General features: G+C 52.2%; 3 protein-coding genes across 4 annotated transcripts; 1 reads left to right on the top strand and 2 right to left on the bottom strand.

The window, feature by feature from the left end:
* Positions 1 to 97: 97 nt before the first annotated feature.
* On the bottom strand, positions 98 to 7,108 carry DNAJC14 (DnaJ heat shock protein family (Hsp40) member C14). 2 transcript variants are annotated; one of them, XM_065887217.1, is made up of 7 exons: positions 6,985 to 7,108; positions 5,073 to 6,538; positions 2,311 to 2,417; positions 1,984 to 2,103; positions 1,470 to 1,630; positions 1,264 to 1,366; positions 98 to 1,051 (listed from the first exon to the last, which is right to left on the bottom strand). In XM_065887217.1, the coding sequence occupies exons 2-7, from the start codon at positions 6,480 to 6,482 to the stop codon at positions 841 to 843; spliced, it is 2,112 nt and encodes a 703-aa protein (XP_065743289.1). In that variant the 5' UTR covers positions 6,483 to 6,538; positions 6,985 to 7,108; the 3' UTR covers positions 98 to 840. The 2 variants fall into 2 exon arrangements, with proteins under 2 accessions (XP_065743289.1, XP_065743290.1); XM_065887218.1 differs by lacking the exons at positions 1,984 to 2,103; positions 6,985 to 7,108 and having other exon boundaries at positions 841 to 1,051; positions 5,073 to 6,482.
* Positions 7,109 to 8,374: 1,266 nt separating this feature from the next.
* Positions 8,375 to 12,853, top strand: LOC136131119 (transmembrane protein 198-like). The gene is made up of 5 exons (XM_065887855.1): positions 8,375 to 8,567; positions 9,579 to 9,838; positions 10,437 to 11,018; positions 11,464 to 11,621; positions 11,744 to 12,853. Exons 2-5 carry the CDS (start codon positions 9,664 to 9,666, stop codon positions 11,879 to 11,881), a joined length of 1,053 nt encoding a protein of 350 aa, XP_065743927.1. The 5' UTR covers positions 8,375 to 8,567; positions 9,579 to 9,663; the 3' UTR covers positions 11,882 to 12,853.
* Positions 12,854 to 14,422: 1,569 nt separating this feature from the next.
* MMP19 (matrix metallopeptidase 19) lies at positions 14,423 to 19,031 on the bottom strand. The gene is given in 7 exon segments (XM_065887507.1): positions 14,423 to 14,585; positions 15,529 to 15,578; positions 15,580 to 15,749; positions 17,043 to 17,258; positions 17,540 to 17,670; positions 18,564 to 18,649; positions 18,945 to 19,031. Coding segments are annotated over 7 exon segments (903 nt in total).
* Positions 19,032 to 21,104: the final 2,073 nt, after the last annotated feature.

The following is a 21,104-nucleotide window of genomic DNA, read 5'->3' as shown; positions in this document are numbered from 1 at the left end:
GTGCCCTTCACTCTCAGCTAACACTTAGGAGGGAAAAGATTCTCAAATGAAAAAAAAAGGGCTCCAGCTATATGGGCAAAGAAGAGAGGGAAGATACAGGTTGCCAGTTATGTATTTATAGAAAGATAATCCCCTGGCTTTAAATAGATATATACATACAAATATGAACAAACTTAAAAAAATACAAACCCTTGGATCATAAGGGGGCTGCCGGGAGCCCCTCTATCCTTCCCCCTCACCCAAGGGCAGAGAGCGTGAATCTGTTTTTTAAAAATTATTAGTTTTGGCCATCCCTGCAGCAACAAGCACGAAGTTGGGTGATTACCCACAAGGTGAGAGTTCCCACTCTCTGAACTCTATGTATCTCCTATAATTAGGGTTACATGCTTTCTCGTTCTGTCATTTTACTAGTATATTGGGGCAAAGGAGGGGGCTCCCTCCTGAAATGGGTCAAGAAATAATACAGACACATTTAAAAAGAGGGGGAAAAGTGTCATCTGCTGTAGAAGCAAAAGACAAGACAAAGGCATACAGATCCCAGGGAATTACCCAGTTCCCACACTACTATGGGAGATATCGTCCAGCCCAGGTCCAGGCCCTAGGTTCTTTGTTCTAGCCACCCCCTATTTCTTTGGTATTGTCAGAAGACAAGATTCAGTTCCTGGGTGCTGGTGGAGGAGGGAGAGTGGTTCCAGGGCTTCCTATAAGTACTGAGTGAACAATTTGAGCTTAAAAGTTTCCCTTTTTAAAATATTTAAAAATAAACAAATCAAACTCCATCCTGTGCTGTACACAGCCCTTTTGACTCCCTGACATTGATTTGAGGAAAGAGGGGGGGTGTCAACGTTGGAAAGGCCTCCTCACTTTCTTCCGCCGCTTCGGTTTGGCTTCTCCCTTGGGTACTGTGCTGTTGGGCTTGGAGGCTGCAGTGGCCCCAGGGCCCGGCTGAGGAGCTGCAAAGAAGTTCCCGTTGGACATCTGGCCTGGGGGTACTTGAAAGATCCGGCTCAAGAAATCCTGAAGGTCAGCAGGAGGGGCATCTGGGGTAGCTCTGACAGGAAAACAGAAGACATGATGAAGCAAGAGATACTGGAGTCAAATGGTTACCTATGTTACCTATTTATACCTATTTTAAAGATATACTGAGTCAGTTCCCAAACTCCTTATAGGGTGAGACACCTACATGTCCTAAACAGCATGTCATGAAACCATGTTCAGAACTAGAATAGTGGATAGATTATTGAGAGAAATACCACCACCTACCTCTGCCGCCCACTGGTGCCTGGCATCCGTGAACCAAATGAGATGTGATAGGGGACTCTGTGGGTATCTGGGGAGATTCCCACACGCTGGCATCCAGCCCACTCTGCAAGCATGAGAGATAATTAGCCAAAATATCACAGTTTGGGCTGTGATATCACAGATGGGCTGGACATATGAGCCCATACTTCCAGAGGACAGAAGTATACCTGTGATGTCATACACCTTTCCATCCATCAGCGCAAAGTAGGTGATCTTGAGGCCCAACATGCTTGACTCTGCCCAAAAGTCTCCTTCCTCAGCAGGATGCAGCCTATTACACTCAGCACAGTATCTGGCACTCTTAGGTTCCCGATCCATTTCAAACCTCCTGCAATCCAACAAAAGGGCAGTTCCTTAATAATCTATCAAGCTTACCTAGAGCATTGCTGTAGTCTCCATTACTGACATCTCATCATTACTGACGAATATGGTTACTGACTCAGTTGTTACAAATGCCTATGTACACCCTGCCCTCAACCTTCTATCTTAAAGCTAGAACTATTCTCTTTTCTTCTTGCTAATTCAAATCCTCAGTCTCTTAACAATATAGCAAAAGTAGAAACCTCAGGGTCTTATTACTTACCATCTGGATCCCACGACTACTGACAATACAAGGAAGGTTTTTAGCTACCCAATCCCTAAACTGTGGCTGTCCCACTACCTGTCCTATTTAAGTCATACCTATGCTTTCCCTGGCATCGGCTGCACATCATAGTATTCATTGCTTCTTTGAGGTCATCCTGCAGCTTGGACAGAAACTCATTCACCGACCGGCTCAGCTCATTCTCTGCCATTCGCTTCCTGAGAGCAAAAAGGCTTTGTAAGTCAGAGAGTATTGCGTGAGGGACAAAGGGAGACAGATCTATTGGCTTCTTGAGGCCCCTGGCCAGCTAGACAAGCCACCTCAGTTCTCTCTGCCTCAGAGAGCCTCCATCCACAAGTCCAATGATCTCTGCTATTGAAGATTATTCATTTACCCCACCTGACAATTTCTTAGCTCCAACTTACATCTCATATTCCTTCCGTCTTTCAGGGTTGCTGACAATGTCCCAAGCTGCCCGCAAAACCTTGAAGGCCTCCTCAGCCCGAGGATGATTATTTTTGTCAGGATGAACCTACCAAAACACAGATTTCATCACATATCCATTCTAACCCTCTCCCCATTTTGGGTCAAAATAACCTCATATCAAAGGGTTCCCCTTCGGGGTCTTCCTTGGTGGCGCAGTGGTTGAGAGTCCGCCTGCCGATGCAGGGGACATGGGTTCATGACCCGGTCCGGGAAGATCCCACATGCCGCGGAGTGGCTAGTCCCGTGCGCCATGGCCACTGAGCCTGTGCATCCGGAGCCTGTGCTCCGCAAAGGGAGAGGCCACAACACCATCTTTTTGAAGAGTCAATATAGCTTAATGGTTAATTGCTGTGGCTCTGCAGACAGATCTGGGTTTAAGTCCCACCTCTGTCACTTATTAGCTGTATGACGTAGAATATTTTATCTATCATGGATTGTTGGGAGTATTAAATGAGAAAACACATGAAGCATATGGCACAGAATCTGGCACTATGGCGATCTGCCATCCCAGTGTGCCTGGGATTGTCCCAGTTTTAGCACTGAAATTTCATGTCTCAGGAAACCTTTCAATCCCAGGCAAGCAGGGATGGTTGGTTTAGTATGTGTGTGACTACCTGGCACACACGTACTAAACCCTCATATTTTAACTTTACTGTCAGTCATAAAGTTAAGAGTTCCAACGTACTCAAACTCTTATTTTCTAACTAGGAAATTCTCACATATACTCAAAACTTCCTACAGTAGTTTGCCTTTCTGTCCCAGGAGTGAAATATTGATAACATACCACGATCCTCACAGGCTTTTTATCCACTTTTCAGCCTTTTCTCCAAGACAAATAATATCCTCACTTCCTACAGCTTCCTGATTGTTCCCATCCACATACACCAAAAACAGAGATAAAGCTAGTCTCTTGACTGAGGCCAAATAAACAGAATGCTATTAAATCTCTCACATTCCCAAGCTTATAGAATGTGGGTAATGGTCAATTTAGGGCCTATTAAAGGCAGTGAGAGGTTGCATAAAAGAAGCCCACAGGGACTTGCCTGGTGGTCCAGTAGTTAAGACTCTGCGCTTTCAACGCAAGGGGCGCGGGTTCAATCGCTAGTCGGGGAACTAAGATGCCACATGCCATGTGGCACGGTCAAAAAAAGAAGCCCACGGATACTGTGGCCCAGAACAAGAGGGAGAACTTTGGATAGTAGGGCAGGTCTACTGAGGATCAGGGAACTTTACTACAGCTCTATTTCAAGAAAGTAAGTTGAAAATGAGAATTTTTGAATGATACTCCCCAAGAGAGGATGTCTGCTAAAAGACATAAAGGTGAGAAAAGAACTCTACCATTAGTAACAATTTGAGTGTGAACACTGTTCCCCACTCTCAGAATATCCCAGGCCATCCACTAAGGGGCATACATTTCCCACCAAACTATTGACAATTTAGTCCTCTGGTAAGTTACAGGCCTGGTACTTTATTGTGCCTTGAGTGGTTAATGGAAACTTTGGTTGCCCATTCCCCTTTAGTGTCATGCAACCATTGAGATAATTTACACACTGTGATATTTTACCAGTCAAGTTCCATACACTCAAATAGGCCTCCAATGCAATTTACACACACTACTTACATTCAATAATAGCTTTACTTGTATAGAAATAGCATATCTAAAAATAGCATCTGAATAGCTACTTCTTTTCTTTCTTTTTTTTTGTTTTTTTAAGATGCTGGGGGTAGGAGTTTATTAATTAATTAATTTATTTTTACTGTGTTGGGTCTTCATTTCTATGCAAGGGCTTTCCCTAGTTGTGGCAAGCGGGGGCCACTCTTCATCGCGGTGCGTGGGCCTCTCACTATCGTGGCCTCTCCTGTTGCGGAGCACAGGCTCCAGACGCGCAGGCTCAGTAGCTGTGGCTCACGGGCCCAGTCGCTCCATGGCATGTGGGATCCTCCCGGACCAGGGCTCGAACCCGTGTCCCCTGTACCGGCAGGCAGATTCCCAACCACTGCGCCACCAGGGAAGTCCCTGAATAGCTACTTCTAAAAGCAATTTGATTGCATGCTTGTATTAAACCATTTCCCTCGAGCATGATAAGTCACAACTCCCACCTATACCCGCTTACCAGTAAAAGCAACCATATTTTCATGTATGACCTGAAAATGTATGTACATGCCTCTCCAAGATTTATGTCCCATTCTCCTTTCCTTTCCCACTCTGGGTTGTTGGTCTTGAAACAGCTGTTTTCTCTCACCTGGTCCTGGAATAATCACTCACATGTACTCCCTGAACGTTCCCACACTAGTCCACACTTGCCTCACTGCGACAGACAGTTGGATTTCCCTGTATTCGAAAAACCCTCATTTGTTTAGGAGAGAAGAACTGCCAGGCTTTCTGACGAGGTCTCTTCTCCACCCTACTCAGGATTTCACCTGGATATTCCAGATGAGTGAGTCCAACACTGTCTAATACACCAGGTTCGTTGATTTTCATTAAGAAAAAGAATCTCATGACAAAAAACTTTAAGGGAAAGTCAGATCCCATAGTAAAGGGGCGGAAAGTCTTTATGACTCTTTCCTAAGAATTAAAGATGCTCTTCGTCTTCAAGTTGACGTTCTACTCTGCCTTCCCTTTATTCCACTCTCCCAAAAATTGTAATAGAAAATAAAATATGGGAACAAAGAACTGGAAACAGAGGGGAAGGGTACTCACCATCACTGCCAGCTGCCTATAGGCCTTCTTCAGTTCAACATCTGATGCTGTGGCTTCAACCCCCAGCACATGAAAGGGGTTTAGCTCATCCTCGGGAACCCCAGCCATGGTCAACAGTCGAGCCACTTCCTCTTCAGGCTGGCAGTAGCGACCACTACCTACAGGTGCATTCCCCTGCCTACTGGTCCTCTGCTTGACCCAAGGCAACTCCAGCCAACCCCACTGAACTCTTCTTACCAGCTGCTGCCACGGCCTGCTCTCTCTCAGCAGAATCAGGCACCGCTGCCAGGTGGGAGAAGCTAGCCAAGAGAAGAGCCAGGTGGCTTTACCCCTCCAACCTAACCGATCACTCAGCCCTACCAGAAACCGCCAGCCCAGCTGTAGACAGCCCAACAAAAGGGCCAGAGCCAGGAGCAGCAAAGCACCCAGTAGCCTAAGAAAACGGGTGAACAGCCCTGCCCCATAGCAAAACCCTTGGCTCAGAAACTGGAACATCACCTGGGCCCTGCCCCCCAGCCGCCCTGCCCAGACTCCCACCCAGACCCAAAAAAGGTCCAGATCACTGCCTTTCAGCTGCCTGCATGCATAGATGAGATGGCCACAAGTTTCCACGTACTCCCCCACTAATACCAGCAGTTCGATCAGCCACCAGAAGCCTGCCTGTCCAAGCTGACACAGTTCCTCTGCTCCCCACAATCCCAGTCCTCTGCGCTTATCTGCCTGACTCCGTTTCCGACCCAGCCGATGTCGACCAGGGGATCTGGGATCTCTGCGTCCACCCTCCCGAGTATCCTCCTTGGCTGGAACGCGGTGCCGTTGTCTCCGGGGTGCAGGTTTCTTTCCACTGGGCACACGTGAAAAATCACTGGGAAACTTAAGAGGTTCCTCCTCATCATATTCCTCTTCCAACTCTTCATCTTCCCCCAAAGCTGGAGAGGTACAATGGTGGCAAAAGTTGCTAGAAGAGCTGTCTCCTCCCTCAGAGTAAGGCCCTTCAGGGATTCCAGGGGTTCCCTGGCAGTTACAAGCAGGTGGAATGGAAAGAAAAGAAGGGTTCCCATCTTCCTGGTACCCAGCCTCATTCTCTCTTGAGAGTTCCTGGTCCTCTCCTGACTCTTCTGAAGATGCCTCACTCTGATCAGGGTCCACTCCATCCCTAGGGGGTCCTGGACCCCTTGGAGGGCCATGGCTTGGATCTGACCAGTGGGCTGGATTTGGGGGCTGTGTGTACTTAGGACTAGAGTGCTCTGTGAGGCAGCGGGTACCATTAGGAGCAGGCCCAGCTGAGTCCCTGAGTCCTGAGAATGAAAGTATTTCAGGGTCCACAGAGGGTCCTAAAGTCCTGAGGGAGGCACCACCACTGTGGTGGGCTCCACACAACCCTCCTTCTCTGGGGTGCTTCTGGGCCATGACCCCAGGGCTTCCTGAGGATTTTAGGTCACAGCCATCATGGTAAGTTCTGATGCCTGTAACAAAGGTATCAAGGTGGGGATGATCAAGGATAGGATCAAGAGAGAGGTTACATAATCTTAAATTGGGGAGATATATTTAACGGACCCACCTCCCTTGTTTTCCCGAGTTCTTTTGGGCATTCATTACCCCAGCAATAAAGCCAATACTACATTAACGACAACCCTGCTCCCTCCCCCCTCCTCCAAATCCCCTTATTTTTTTCTTTCCCCAGAAAGCTATAATACTGAATCAGGGAAAAAAAGAGGTACCACAAAGGGTGTGGTCCTGGGGTCACTCTTGGGAAAAAGGGAAAGACGACCGGAAAGGGGGCCGCAGACTGCCAGAAAAGGGTGGGGACCGTGCGGTCCTTAAGGAAAATCTGGGGGCGGAGCTTGTGGTTGCCCCTGACAGAGACAACCGTGAACCCTCGGGCTGGGTAGAGGGGACCAAGGTAACATACAGAAGAGCGGCGGTAACTCCTCCCCCTCGAGCAGCTGGGCCGAGGGCCAGGGGGAGCTACGAGAGCAGCTCCCCCGGCTCCGCCTCCCGTTCACTCTCTGCTTCCGCCTTCCGTCCCCGCCGCGGCCGCCGACCTGGGGCTACTTCCACCTCCGGGGTCACCGGGGAAGACACGGGAAGGAAAAGTAAAAGCGGTTGGCGGAGGCGCGAGCCAGTGCTGCAAGCGCGGAGTCGAACCAGTGGGGGCGGTCCTGAGGAAGCACTGGCCCCGCCCCTTAAAGGGCTCTCTGCTGCCGCCCTCCGCGTGCTGAAGTGGGATCCCCGAAGGTTGCGCCACAGGAAGCGAAGCAAGTGGGCGCTGCAGCAGTGCCTGCGGACTCGGGGCAGATTCTCAAGTTCCTCTGGCTGTATTCTTGGGCTTGTGCCGAGACCGGGAGATAGAGGAAAGCCACCGAGCCAGTCTTTTTCCCTTGCAGTCAAAACCAGGGAGCGTAGGGGAGCCACCGCACTGATCCCTTGCTGTAATGAGGACAGAGGCCCTTTTGTATCATGCGGAGGTGGAGCGGAGGGGAGGACGCCCCGGGCCTGGCCCCGCCCTGGCCCTCCTGCGCTGCCCCTTTCTTCCCACCAACCCTCGCTCCCCACCCCCCGCCACCGCGCCTGACCCAGCTGGCGAACTGCCCCGTATAACTGCAGCTCCCACGGCCCGGATCCGCGCCTCTGGGTGCAGCTCTCAGTCCCCGTCACGAAGCGGGACCGGAGGACTGAGAGCGTGGCTCCACTGGGCTTAGGACCCGAGCGGAGTGCCAAAAAACACTGCACTCATCTGCATGCTGCTTTGCATCTCGTTTGCATACCAAGCTGTTCAGTCGACGTTGACAAGCGCCCCCGCCCCCACTCAGACCCGGCTTGGGTACCCTCTCTGTCGGTCCCCTCCTCTGCACACGCCTCTCCGTTAGTCCCCCTTCCAGACCCCGTCTTTGCTCCGCAAGTTTTTCTACCCATGAACCCCTCGTCGGCGCCCCCAGACCAGTAAGAGCACCTTCCCGGGGTCCCCGATCCCGACCACCAAGTTCTCCAGAAGACAATACTCCAATTCTCTGGGAAGTGGAAGAAACCAAGCCGGAGTAGGGGGGCGCTGGGACACCAGTAGGGGTTTTGAAAGCTTCTGGTTGTTGAGTCAGCGCCTAAGTATTCAGAGACCTTTCCCCAAACCTCTTGTCGTTCCCCCAACACCGTTCCCTGCTATGGAAGGGGGTCTCTGTTCCCAGCCTAGAGCCGTAGGCAAACTGGGTCCCCCCACACACAGGGAAAAGAGTTGGAGGGTCCCGCCCCGTGATGTCACCCCCCCCCCCACCCTGTCCCCTTCCTCCACCTCCACCCCCACCCCGCCCCCAAGCTGGTTGCTTGTAGCTCACGGGGCTTGGGCTACGACTTGCAAGAGTTTAGGGGGCAACGAACAGAGTGGCCCTACGGGTACCCACGCCCGACAGCCGCCTGAACGCCTAGGACTCCAGGCAGGGATGCAGCTGGGGGTCTAGGGAAGCACATCTACCCCCTCCTCTCCTCAGCCCTGACAGGGTGGTGAGTAGTTAAGACCCCCTCCCAAACCTCTCCTTGTTTAGAGTCCCCAGACTTCCAAGCGGATTGGGGAGAGAAACCCCAGGGATTGCCCAAGCCAACTCTCCTGCTTGTTAAGACCTTGATGTCCAAAAGAAGACAGCTGAAGGGAAGTGCCTGCACCCACCCTACCCCACTCCCATAGTGTCCCCACTGCCAGCCCCTCCTTGGTGTTCTCCTTTCAGGAACTGAGATCATATCCCACTGGCAGCCCTGGCACCCCAGGGGAAAGGGGGAGGTAGGAAAAGTCCCACCAGTGTCCTGAGGGGAGGAGCAAAATACTACCAGGATGTGAGATGTTGTCTGTGGGCAAGGTGCCTGCTTAGTCCGTGGGGGATCGTGGGAGTTCGACTGTGGCTTAACGCCCCTTCCCCCAATAACTCCTCCACCTGAAGCCAAGGCTTCAAAACCCTGATAAAGTGTGGCTTTCTGTCTCTACTTGATTTCTTGTCTCAAACTCTTGGTGTCTGATTTTTCCCCCTCTTCCTTCTCTTGGGTTGGAGCAATTGTCAGGAGACCCCCACCATGATTCATTCTCTCCCCTTCCTTCTCCTCCCCCCTCTATTAACTCCATCCTTCCCAGTCCAGTGTGATAATTTTGAGTCCCAGCTGCAGATGGGGCAAGCTTTCTTTTCGGCTGGAACAAGCTGCTGAGTCTTTAGCCTCCAGTCTCACTAGTACCCCTGGGCCCCTCCCTCCACAGACCGAGAACTTCCTACTGCTCCCACCCCACCCTGAAAAGCCAGGGGACAAAGACTCATTACCTTTATAAGATTTGAAGTTCTACTTAATGTCCTTGTTTCAGAGGGTGATGAAGAGACAGCTGGCTCCCCTTAACCCGGTCCTGTAGGTTTCTTCAGTTACCCCATCAGGGCTAAGCTCCGTCCTGAAATTGGCCTTTCTTTAAAAGAAATAGAGGTACAGAGTCCTCAAGATTCATGGGCACCTGAGTTCCTGCCCCCTACCCCCTTGCAGGTTTCCCAGCCCCCTCAAGACATTCATGGATGGATGAGAGGAGCTGACACTGACCTCCCTCTCTGTGACCACCTTCTCTTCGGCCATGGAGGAAGCCTTGCTGCCCCTGGCCATGACCTCTGACCCCAGGCCCTTTAATCAACAACTCCCAGAGCCTCCAGACCCAAGATGTGTCTTGGAACCCCAGGACAATCCTGAATTGGCACCCGCCCTGGTGTGTGCTCTTTGCTGCTGCTTTGGAATCATCTACTGCTGCTTCGGTGAGGGCAGGGCCAGGGTTCTGGGGGGCAGCTGCCCAAGACTGTCACCCTCAAGGATGATGCCAACTTTCTCCTTTGCTCCTGAGCCACCTCTCCTCCTCTGTCAGGGGATGCCTACCTTCAGTGTGGCTGATCTGCTCTTGCCAGCTCTTTTTCATCCCCCATGCCCACACCCTCCAGCTCTGAGCCTTGGCAACTATCATTTGTCCTCCCCTTGCCTCCTACCTCAGGATTCCATTCCCAAATTACCCTCTATGCTTAAGGCTTCTTCACCCTTCCCCAATAATCTGAACCAGCCTGTGCCGATTTCTTCCCGTCTACCATCCCTGGAAGGACGAAACCTTGTTTCTGTACTTATTCCCCTCAATGCATCCGTCTTACCGTCTTACCTGCTGATTTGCTCTCCCAACCCCTCTCAGTTCCTGAAAAGTCTCTACCCTCCCTGGATGATCCCTTTCTGCCCTTTGCCTTGAGGTCCCTGTGTGTGCTGCTCCTGCCTTCTGCTCCTCTGGTCAGCCATTCCTCTCCCTCCTGATTCATCAGAGCCATCCCTGGAGACCTCTTTCTGCCTCTCAGTGCCTCCTGCCTCCCTTCCCAGGCTACCGCTGCTTCAAGGCAGTGATGTTTCTCTCCGGCCTGCTATCAGGAGCCCTGGTGATCTTCCTGCTGTGCCACAAGGAGCGTGTGCTAGAGACACAGCTGAGCCTGGAGGTGAGCGCGGGCATTGCGCTAGGCATCGGACTCCTCTGCGGCCTAGTCACCATGCTGGTTCGCAGTGTCGGTCTCTTCCTGACTGGTCTCCTGCTAGGCCTAACCCTGGGCGCCGGGGTCCTGCTGGGCACTGAGCCCATCTACCAACCACCTTCAGCCTGGGTGCCGGCCGGGGGGCTGGTGGGGCTGGCACTGCTGGGAGCCCTGCTCACACTTCGGTGGCCACGTCCATTCACAGTTCTGGGCACAGCCCTGCTGGGTGCTGCGGTGCTGGTGGCCTGTGCTGACTACTTCCTGGAGGGGCTGGCACTGGGCAGTCGGCTGGGCCAGCGCTTGCAGGCACTTCCAGCCTTGCCTCCTCTCTGCTGGTATAGCTGGGTCTTGCTGGGGACCTGGCCAGCCCTGGGGGCCCTTGGGGCCCTGGCCCAGTGGAAGCTCATGGATGAGGAACGTGGAGGCCACACCAATGGTGAGTTACTGCCATGGTACAGAAAGCAGCCAACCTGTGCCTTCTCTTGTCCCTGGTTCCCAGACTTGAGGAGGGGAAGGGGGAAAATCCACTTGAGGCAAAAGGCAGAGGTGTCTAAGGTGAATGGGGCAGGGCTTTGAAGACAGAGTTGGAGGAGCCAAAGTTCTGGGTAAGAATGAGAAGAGTCATTGTCAGGAGAGGGGGGTGCAGGGAAGAGTTACTGGGGACTGATATGGAAGAAAAGGAAGGTGTCAGGGAAGTCCAGAAGGAAAGGGTAGGAGGATTACAAAGAAAACTTTCTTTATAATAACTGGAGGGGTAATGAGATTTGAGAGAGACGTAACAGGGACACTGAATGGGTTTCTCTAGAGTATGAATGTATTTGGGGGTGGGTTTCAGAGTCTAAAGAGGCCTCCCTGAGTCTGTATTGCCCCCTCCCAAGCAGTGGTCTTGAGCCACCAGCGAAGGCATCTCCAGCTCCTTCGGATCCATCAGCAAGAGGCTAAGTGGCACCGGACCTCCCCTGGGGTGGGGCTCTGTGAGGGCAGCTACCGGCGCCCGCTCCACCCCAGCGCCCGGAGCCCTGCTGACAGTCTGGCTCCAGTGAGTGGAGGGGTAGGGGGTGCTCAGGGGCGTGGGAGAGAGGGCACATGGGGATGCTCAGGGTGGAGGGGGGCTCTGACCCAGGCCCTTTCTTCTGCCCTCTCTGCCCTGTGCCCCTCCAGAGCTATCTCCAGAGCCTTCGAGAGCGCCAGCTGGGACCAGGCACCCAGGCCACAGCTCCCCACACTGTCCTGGACCTGGATTCTGACTGTGGTTCCACTGTACCCCTCACCACACCTTCTGGTTCCACCCGGACCTGAGCCTAAACCTCCACTGATGCCCTCACCCCTAGCAAGGGCCTGGGAACACTAGGTGGGCAGGGCCTGGGCCCACAGGATCCAACACAAACTTCCCCACCTCTTGGGGACGGAATCTGTGCTCCAACCCAGAGCAGCCCTGTAGGGATATGTTTTAGGTATAGATAGAGAAGAATCTTGTAGGGAAGGGAGACGAATGGAAATATGAGTACCTACCTCTGTCCAATAATAGAGGTGCCCTGGTCTCTAAAGTAACTGACTCCCTAATTCCCTCCAAACCAAACCAAGGAGGACCATTACCCAAATAGCCTTCTACATACCCGCCTCAGTTTGCCTCACAATGGTAAAATAAGGGGTTTTGTTTTTGTAGGACCTAAAGAAAATCAGGAAGCCTCCTAAAGCACTTGATAGCTTTTTGATGGGGAGAAGGGCAACAGAGGAGCTCAAGGGTCCCTAATCCCCAGGTCCCTCATTAGGGGGCAGTTGGGTTCCTGGTTAGCCTTTCCCTCTGGACCCCGTAGGCTCAAGCCCCCTTCTCCTACCTCAGTCGGGGGTACTGTCCTCCATGGTGCTTCCCTTTCCCTTCTTCTTAATGTGGGGAAGACCACAGGGCAGTGCCTGGCTCAGCACCCACCTTCCCCCAAAGCTGGCTTCTTGCTCCAAGGAGAGAGCATTGGCCCACATGCCAGAGTCTTGCCCTTTTGCCCAAAGGAGCCTGGTCTTCAGGGCTGCGTGGAAGACAAGTGCCTTCTCTGCCTCTCATCATAGGTGACACTAATCTCCTTAACCAGAACATTGTCCCAGCCACTAACCCATTCTAACTCTCCACTACCCCTGATTCTCCTGCCCAAAGTCTGTACCCTGGTTCCCCAGACAGCATGAAGGAAGATATGTCCCTGCCCCGGAGAAGCAGGGTTATGATGGGAGGGAGGAAGAACACGGGAGCATGTGAATAAAATGGCATTGAACATTGAATCAGGGAGTCCAGCCTCTACTGTTGCTGCTCTTTTCTTTCTTAGCACCCCAGAACAAAGGGTTAGCCATACTGACAAGTCCTCTGTCCCTTAAAGATCTGATGAGGGTACCTTTATCAGACTGGACTACCGTAGGAGCTGCACACGCACAGCCAGAGGAAGAGTCGTTCACTGCTCTCTCATGAATGTGAAGTTAACCTTTATTAAGCACGAATGCTCCAGGCACTTCACATATAGTATTTCATTTAATGCAACAACCCTGCAGGATTGGTATTAACCTTATTTTGCAGACGGGAAATCCAAGGCTTAACAAGGTTAATTAACTTGCCCAAAGTCATAGGCAAGTAAATGTGATTCTCAAGGATTACAAAGCCGTTGCTCATTTTACCGGCTATGCTGTTTTCTTGCACTTTATCTAGGAAGAACAGGACCCAGGCTTTCCCAGTTGTGGCCTCCTGTCAGCTAAAGGCCTAATGGCTGCCTTTCCTCTACCAAGGTCCTCCAGAGAGTAGATGGGGAAGAAATGGATGGAGTTGGGGGCTGAGTTAGAGAGTCACTGCCCAGGAGGGAAGGAACACAGGGGCGTGGTGGCTGGAGCTGGGATGTTTAGAGGCCTGAGGTCCATGGTTCATGCTTGTGCTGCAGCAGACGTTTGACTGAGGTCTTAGATCTCTGGGAGGGTGGCGTTGCCAAGGAATAAAAGGGTGGTGGAGGCTGTGTCTGAGGGGGTAATGTCCAAGATCGTATCTCTGGCTGAGTGGTCAGTGTTCAAAGTGATATCTATGGCCAAGGAAGTGGTATCCAAGGTTGTTCCTGTGGCTGAGGAAGTGGTGTCCCCATCTGATGGGGTGGTGTCTGGGGTCTGGGGACGACAGTGCATCCAGTTGTGGGCGATATCTCTGGGATAGCCTTTCTCTACTCGAAGCTGCCGATTGAGGCGCCAGTACTGTTTTCCCTTAAAGAAGTAGACGCGGCCATCCCGCCAACTCATGGCACCTGAGGGCTGGTCTGGCACTCCTGTAAACAACCCCTTGGTTGGTTTGGGGTAGCGGCTGAAATCAGTTTGGGCCAGCTCGTCCCACTGCCAGTAACCGGAACCCTAGGTGTGGGGCAGACAGGGAGAAAAGGAGGATGAGAAGAGAGCTTAGGGACCCCCCAGAGGTCTACCCTCAGCCCACAGCAGCTGCAGAAGAACTCCCTTCAAGAGCAAGTCTGCGTCTCCGTGTGAGGTAGCCCGTCCCTCCTAAGAAGGGATTTGCCCTTGCTTTGAACTTTATACCTTAAAGAGGAACACCTTTTTGTTGAGAGGCCAATAGAGAGCAGCATCCAGGTTGGGTTCTACCCTATTCAGCTTCTTAGGGAAGCCAGGAGACATCTTGAAATTAACGTAGCGCCACACCTTGTCTCCTGAGAGCATGTAAGGAAAGAACAAGACACCTCTGTCGCCAGGTGATAGCTTTCAGTTCCTCCATTCCACCGTCTCAGAAACTTCTCATCCCTCCCTCCTTTTATGGATTCTCTGATTATAGGCCCTCCTCAGGTAACACACTGTAAACTAGTCCCCTCACCCTTAAAGAAGTGAATCCATTGCGTCCGAGGAGAGTAGACAGCAGCATCCAGGTTTCCTGGGAGCCCCTCCCAAAGGGCAGACACTTGGAACAAGGGACCCAGCCCTGAATCTGTCACGGTCCACACGTAGTTTCCCTTGAAAGCGTAGGTCTTCCCTCGGGGCCCTGAGAGCATAAGCATGTCAACAAGTCAAAAAGACAGGGGTCGGGCTTCCCTGGTGGCGCAGTGGTTGAGAGTCCGCCTGCCAATGCAGGGGACAAGGGTTCGTGCCCCGGTCCAGGAAGATCCCACATGCCGCAGAGCGGCTGGGCCCGTGAGCCATGGCCGCTGAGCCTGCGCATCCGGAGTCTGTGCTCCGTAACGGGAGAGGCCACAACAGTGAGAGGCCCGCGTACCACCAAAAAAAAAAAAAAAAAAGTCAGGGGTCGGGCTTCCCTGATGGCACAGTGGTTGAGAGTCCGCCTGCCGATGCAGGGTACGCGGGTTCGTGCCCCGGTCCGGGAGGATCCCACATGCCGTGGAGTGGCTGGGCCCGTGAGCCATGGCCTCTGAGCCTGCGCATCCGGAGCCTGTGCTCCGCAGCGGGAGAGGCCACAGCAGTGAGAGGCCCGCGTAACGCAAAAAAAAAAAAAAAAGACAGAGGTAAAATAAAGACTTGTGGGTATCTCAGGTAGACTAATCATTTGCTGTCCTCTCACAGGCTGATTTCTCAAAAATTCATTCAACTTTAATTCAGAGAGAAGATTAAGGGCAGAGAAGGAGGACCCAGTGTTCAGCCTCTCCTTTATTGTTCACAGCAAATCAGCCCTGGCCCAACAAAACAAAACAAAAGCCCTGCAGGTAGCTGCTCCCCCTTGGGGACCTCCCCTCCTACCCCAGGTGGCTTCCAAGTTGTACTTCCATGTGGGTATAACACCCTCTCTAATAGACATTCCAGTTAAGACTGTTTTCTCCATGCTGCTGTATTTCCAGATGTTTTTAGTGGCCCTCATAGGGTGGCAGCAGAGGTAAATTCCAGCCTGGCCCACCTTTAATTTGGTTCTGAATCCTCCCTCCCCATACCACATGCCTCCTTCCATGGCCACCAACCCCTGTCTGGTGGTAAACTGCCATTGCTCACGCCAAGGTCCAATGTCACTCCCATCTCAAGGTCAGCAGGCCACCCCACTGCCTGCCTACAGCCTAGAGGAGAAGGGTCTTACCCAGCATCATGGCGTCCAGTTCACCACTGCAGGGGTCTGGCATGGGACTGGGTTCTGTGGGCACTTGGGGTACAGTGGGGAGCTCCATCTCTTCTTCCTCATCCTCTGTCTCTGGGCTTTTCTTGCCTGCAAGGTAACATAATCCTGCTCAGGGAGAGAAGGCACTGGCCTCCCCACTCTTCTACTGTAAGTTCAGCTCAGAGGTCCCGTAGAGAGGAAAAGGGAAACCTAGAGAGCTTTCCTTGGTGGGAGGAAAGAGCATATTGATATCAGCAGGAGACATGTTTTTAGTTTTGAGAGGCACTAGAAAGGGAGAAAGGGGTTTGCTGGAATGTTCATTCTTCATCCCCTAGAACAGGTATGAGGGGAGAGAGCTCTGGCAGAAAGATTAGACCTGGAAGTGTCAGAAAAACAGCTCTTGGGAGTTCCCTAGTGGCCTAGTGGTTAGGATTCCAGGCTTCCACTGCAGCGGCCTCGTGGCCTGGGTTCAATCCCTGGTTGGGGAACTGAGATCCCACAAGCCATGCGGCAAGGCCAAAAAAAAAAGGAAAGAAAAACAGCTCCTGAAAACGAAGAAGGCCAAGTAACTGGGCAGGAGGAAGAGAAAGAAGCCAAGCCATTTCCCTCCATGAAGATTAGACCTGTGTCTTCATGCCTGAAGAGATACTGGTCAGACTGACCTTCATGATCCCTAGGGGAAAGGACTGACCATAGAGAGCCTGGATCCCAGCCACATCATCTGGGTGCAGCTTGAAGTGGGGCCGGTAGCCAGCATAGACAGGGGCCATGAGGGCCTGGGTGTATCGGGAGTGCCCAAGCCCCAGGGCATGGCCCAGTTCGTGGGCTGCAATGATGCGCAGGTTCACCCCCCGGTAGGTCTCCTCAGTCCAGAGCTCATCTTCATCAAAGTGCACACTGCCCAGCTCTGGGATGTCGGCATGGGCCAGGACCTGCCCTGGACAAAGGCAAAGGAAGGAGGTCAGAGTCTCCTAGGGTGGAGCATCCCCTGCCTGTTATAAACTCCAATTACTCCATTCCCTTAAAATTCCCCCATGTATATTCACTGTCTCTTGGATACCTCTCACTCTGTTCAGATTCCGCTGTCATCACTCCGTTCTCTCAGGGATGCCCATCACTCTGTCCCTTTACCTCCCAGCCACTCTGTCATCTCTGGCCCTGTGCTCTCTGAGGTATGCCTTGAGCAGAGGAACTTAAACCAACAAAGAAGGCATAAGCTTCAAAGAAGAGGCTTGGTAAGGCCCCAGGGAGGTGACATGCTGCTCCCCAAGGGAATATTAGAAGGTGGTTAGAGAGTGTAGGGTGCAGTTGAGCATGGGGGTGGCCTGACATTAAGGTTCCAGAGTCACTGACTCAAGGGGACAGAGGTCTGTGAAGTGAGAGTTGAGAGCTGGTGCCTACCAGGCCCATCAAAGGTACTGGAGCAGTATGGGCTTTGGCGGCCATGGAAGGAGAGGCGGATATCAGCCCAGCCAGCCTTCACCTCCCGGAAGGTCAAGGGAGCCACATTGCTCCAGTACTGGAAGGCTTGAAGCAGGGCTGCCCGGGCTGTGTAGGATGGGAGGGTGGAGGGCAGGTTCAAGATGCGGAAGGTCAGGTGCTTCTTTCTCCAGCGGCCTGGTTAATTGGACCAGAAAATAGGTTAGAAGCACAGATACTTTTGCCAGCTCCGAAGAGTTCCCCTGAGTCTGGGCACTCACTTAGCAAAGCTGTGAAACAACCCCTCCAGGCAAGTGATGATCGGTTAATTGTTCAGCGCCATTCACGCTGATTTGCTGTGAACAGACCAGGTGACCATCCATTCAACACTGAGCTTGTCCAGGCTGTCCCAGTGCCACCTGTGCTCCACAGCCATGCCAACCCCTCCTCTCCCTCCCTTTCCCAGGCTCAGCCCTCACCCAGCAGCAGGTATTTAAAGGTCTTCTGGTTGAAGGGGTCCTCCAGACCACAACGGGGCCGCTTCATACGGGCCCTCGTGGCGTCATCTAGCTGACCTGAGACTGGCAGCTCAGAGGCTTCCTGAAAAGCTCTAGAAAGAGGGAGAGGGATGGGTCCAGCAGGGAAGGGGCATCTGGAATGACTGAGAACTGGGGATAGCTCTTTGGCCCCCCGCTGCCCAAGGTGGTGGCTGAGAATGGCCCAAAAGCTCTGAAGCTGATGGGATCACTCCAGGATCCAGTGCTCATAATTGGGACTTCCTCTTCTGTTCTGCGTAAAGGCAATACTCCAGCTTCACCTCCTGTGTTCATGCTCTTATTTGGGTTAAGTGCCTCTGGCGTCGCCTTCTTCCTCTACTGCAATTTCTAACCTCCTTCTGATCTAGGTAAGTGTCCTGCCTCCTGCTCTGGAAACTCTCCCACCGCTGCTCCCACCTGAGGACCTGTCCTCCCTTTGCTTTCTCCCCTCCTGGCTGGACCCGTCCCTCCCAGCCCAGCCTGCTCTGGGGCAATTTCATCCATCAGGCACCGCAGGTACTGTGACTTTTCAAGGGCCTGAGAACATATCTGAGAGCAGAAAGAAAAATGACCCATTAGATCCAAAATATGAAAACTTCAAAATAGAAATAAATAAATCCCATATTAAATGTCTACGAAAGGCAACATCATGTCAACAACTCAGCTCCAACTCAACTCACAGTTTTACATATAAATTATACTTCATGTGGAATGTGACCAAATAATAGTATTTTGGATATAACATGGCATGGAGCCTCCAAAGAAGTGCTTAGGGCCTAGGAAGATCCAATGACTGTGCCCTCATCTTTGAATCCCCATCTCACCCCAGGCCCCACCACCCATTCCCTAGATCCCCAACGTGGACCTGGGTTAAGCACAGGTGGGCCTGGGGACTGAAAGGGTTTAGAAGAGAGAAAGGAGACCTTGTGACCTTGACCCTGAAGCCATGCACCTTATGACCTCTCACCTCAGAGCTTCTGTGATATCTTCTGGCCTGAAGTCATCAGGTCCTTCTAGAGGCTTCTGTAGGTACCCGTATTGCAACAAGTAATCCTATGATGAGGGTAGGGGTCAGCAGAATAAAAGGAGGTTAGTCTCTGGGTGAAGCTCTAAGTGACCTAACAGCCCATAGGGACAGGAGGGGACAGACGTGGAAGGACTAAAGGAGAGGCACGTTAGGGGAGGAAAAAGGAGAAGGAGTGGAGATGGGTAGCGGTGGATCATGGAATAGAGGAAGGAAGGGAAAGGAAGGCAGTTGTAGGTCAGAAGGGAGGCTTGGATGGGACCATGGAGCAGTTCCTCCATCCCTCCCCCAGCCTGGGTCTGACCTTCCCAGGGCACTCACCACTGCTGCCTCCTTCTCTCCAGGCCCCAGGGCCCAGCACGAGACTGTCATGGGGAGTAGGAAGCGCAGCCACAGCCGCTGCCAGTTCATGGTCCCACCAGGCAAGAGCTCCAGAGGCTGTCTGTGCCCTGTGCCCTGAGATTTCTGGGAGCCTGGGGGAGCAGGGCTAGGTGGGGGTCTCTTCCCTTCAGTTCTTTTCACTCTCTAGTCTCTGGTCCTCTTCATAAAACTTCAGAGGAGGGCAATTGGGGGAAGCGTCAGTAGGAGGTGACTCAGACCAGAGATGTGTTGCAATTCACCATTAACCTCTAGCCTGCCGGAGAGTGGAAGTCAAGAAGAGCCTCCAACCCTATCCCCCAGGGTCCTCTGCTGGAGACCGAAAGACTTTCCATATTGTACTTTGTGTTAGGTGATTCATACCATTTAATTCTCACTATCCTCCTATGAGGGAGGAATTATTCTGACCTTTTTTTAAAATTTATTTATTTATTTATGGCTGCGTTGGGTCTTCGTTGCTGCACATGGGCTTTCTCTAGTTGTGGTGAGTGGGGGCTACTCTTCGTTGCAGTGCATGGGCTTCTCATTGTGGTGGCTTCTCTTGTTGTGGAGCACGGGCTTCAGTAGTTGTGGCACGTGGGCTCAGTAGTTGTGGCTCGGGGGCTCTAGAGCGCAGGCTCAGTAGTTGTGGCGCATGGGCTTAGTTGCTCCGCGGCACGTGGGATCTTCCCGGACCAGGGCTTGAACCCATGTCCCCTGCATTGGCAGGCAGAGTCTTAACCACTGCACCACCAGGGCAGTCCCTCTGGCCATTTTTTTAAGAGAGGAAATGGAGATTCAGAGAGGGAAACTTGACTAAGGACATGGAACTCCTAACCGGCCTGGCATATATTCAAATCCCTCTGCCAACTCCTAACCCGCACTCTTTCCATGCACCACGCTGACTCTTAGAGCTTTGTTCTCTAAGTGGTTAGGAGCCACTGAAGTTTCCACCGTCACCTGTGCATCACACAACACTTACATACCATTCAAATGCACAGGGAAGTAGGGATAGGAACGGGGGAAGGGGTTACTGAACTCACGTTTTCAGTGGGACCCCAGTTCTGAGCCCTTCCCCACATCCCAGGCTGCAAGGCTGGCAGGCCACAGGGGAACCCTTCACACCCCAGGATGGAGGCGGGGGATCCTCCTGACTCATATCGTTGCCCTCAATGATGCTGGTCCTCTTGACCCACTCAGCACGCAACTGAGTAATAATCAAGTGACTAAGTCCCAAATGGCCAGTGACAGGCAAGCAAGGACATAGCCTCTGACTGATGAGTAACAGAGGCCGTGACTGAGGCCATGATCAAGGCTGCTGCCCCCAGGAAATGAGGGAGCTTGGGAACCAGCTCCATTCAGCCCCCTGCAGGACTTTTCTCAGCCCTGCCCTTCTCTTGCTCTTTCCACCCCTCCATCCCTCAATCCCTCTTCTTTTGAGAAGAGGACATGGGCCAGTTGAAAATTATATATATTTTTTCTGATTAAAGTCTTCTCTATTTTTTTTCTTTTTTAAAAATTTTAATTTTATTTACTTCTGGCTGTGTTGGGTCCTCGTGGCTGCACGCGGGCTTTCTCTAGTTGTGGCGAGCAGGGGCTACTCTTTATTGTGGTGCACGGGCTTCTCATTGTGGTGGCTTCTCTTGTTGTGGAGCACGGGCTCTAGGTGCGCGGGCTCAGTAGTTGTGGCTTGCAGGTTCTAGAGCACAGGCTCAGTAGTTGTGGCGCACGGGCTTAGTTGCTCTGCGGCATGGGGGATCTTCCTGGACCAGGGATCGAACCTGTGTCCCCTGCACTGGCAGGCAGATTCTTATCCACTGCGCCACCAGGGAAGCCTTCTATTTCTTTTTTTTCTGAATAAGATATCCATTGCTCATTATAGTGAATTTGGAAAATACCAAAATAAGCAAGGAAGAGAATGAAAACCACCAGTAAATTCTACCCAGAAGAAAACCACTAGTAATATTTTGATGCATTTACTTGGAACTGTCAGTGGCTCAGAGTTCAGCTCCAGCTCTGCCAGCCCAGCCTCAGCCCCTGGATGGAGACTGTGGGTGGGATGAGTGAAAGGAAAGGAAGTAGTGAGCATAGTGGGGGAGGGACAGGAGCTGAGAAGGGTGTGGGGAA

The sequence above is a fragment of the Phocoena phocoena genome, chromosome 11 (assembly GCF_963924675.1).
Source record: "Phocoena phocoena chromosome 11, mPhoPho1.1, whole genome shotgun sequence".
NCBI lineage: Eukaryota > Metazoa > Chordata > Mammalia > Artiodactyla > Phocoenidae > Phocoena > Phocoena phocoena.
Note: the sequence above shows the minus strand (reverse complement) of the source record. Positions and strands in the feature narration are given on the sequence as shown.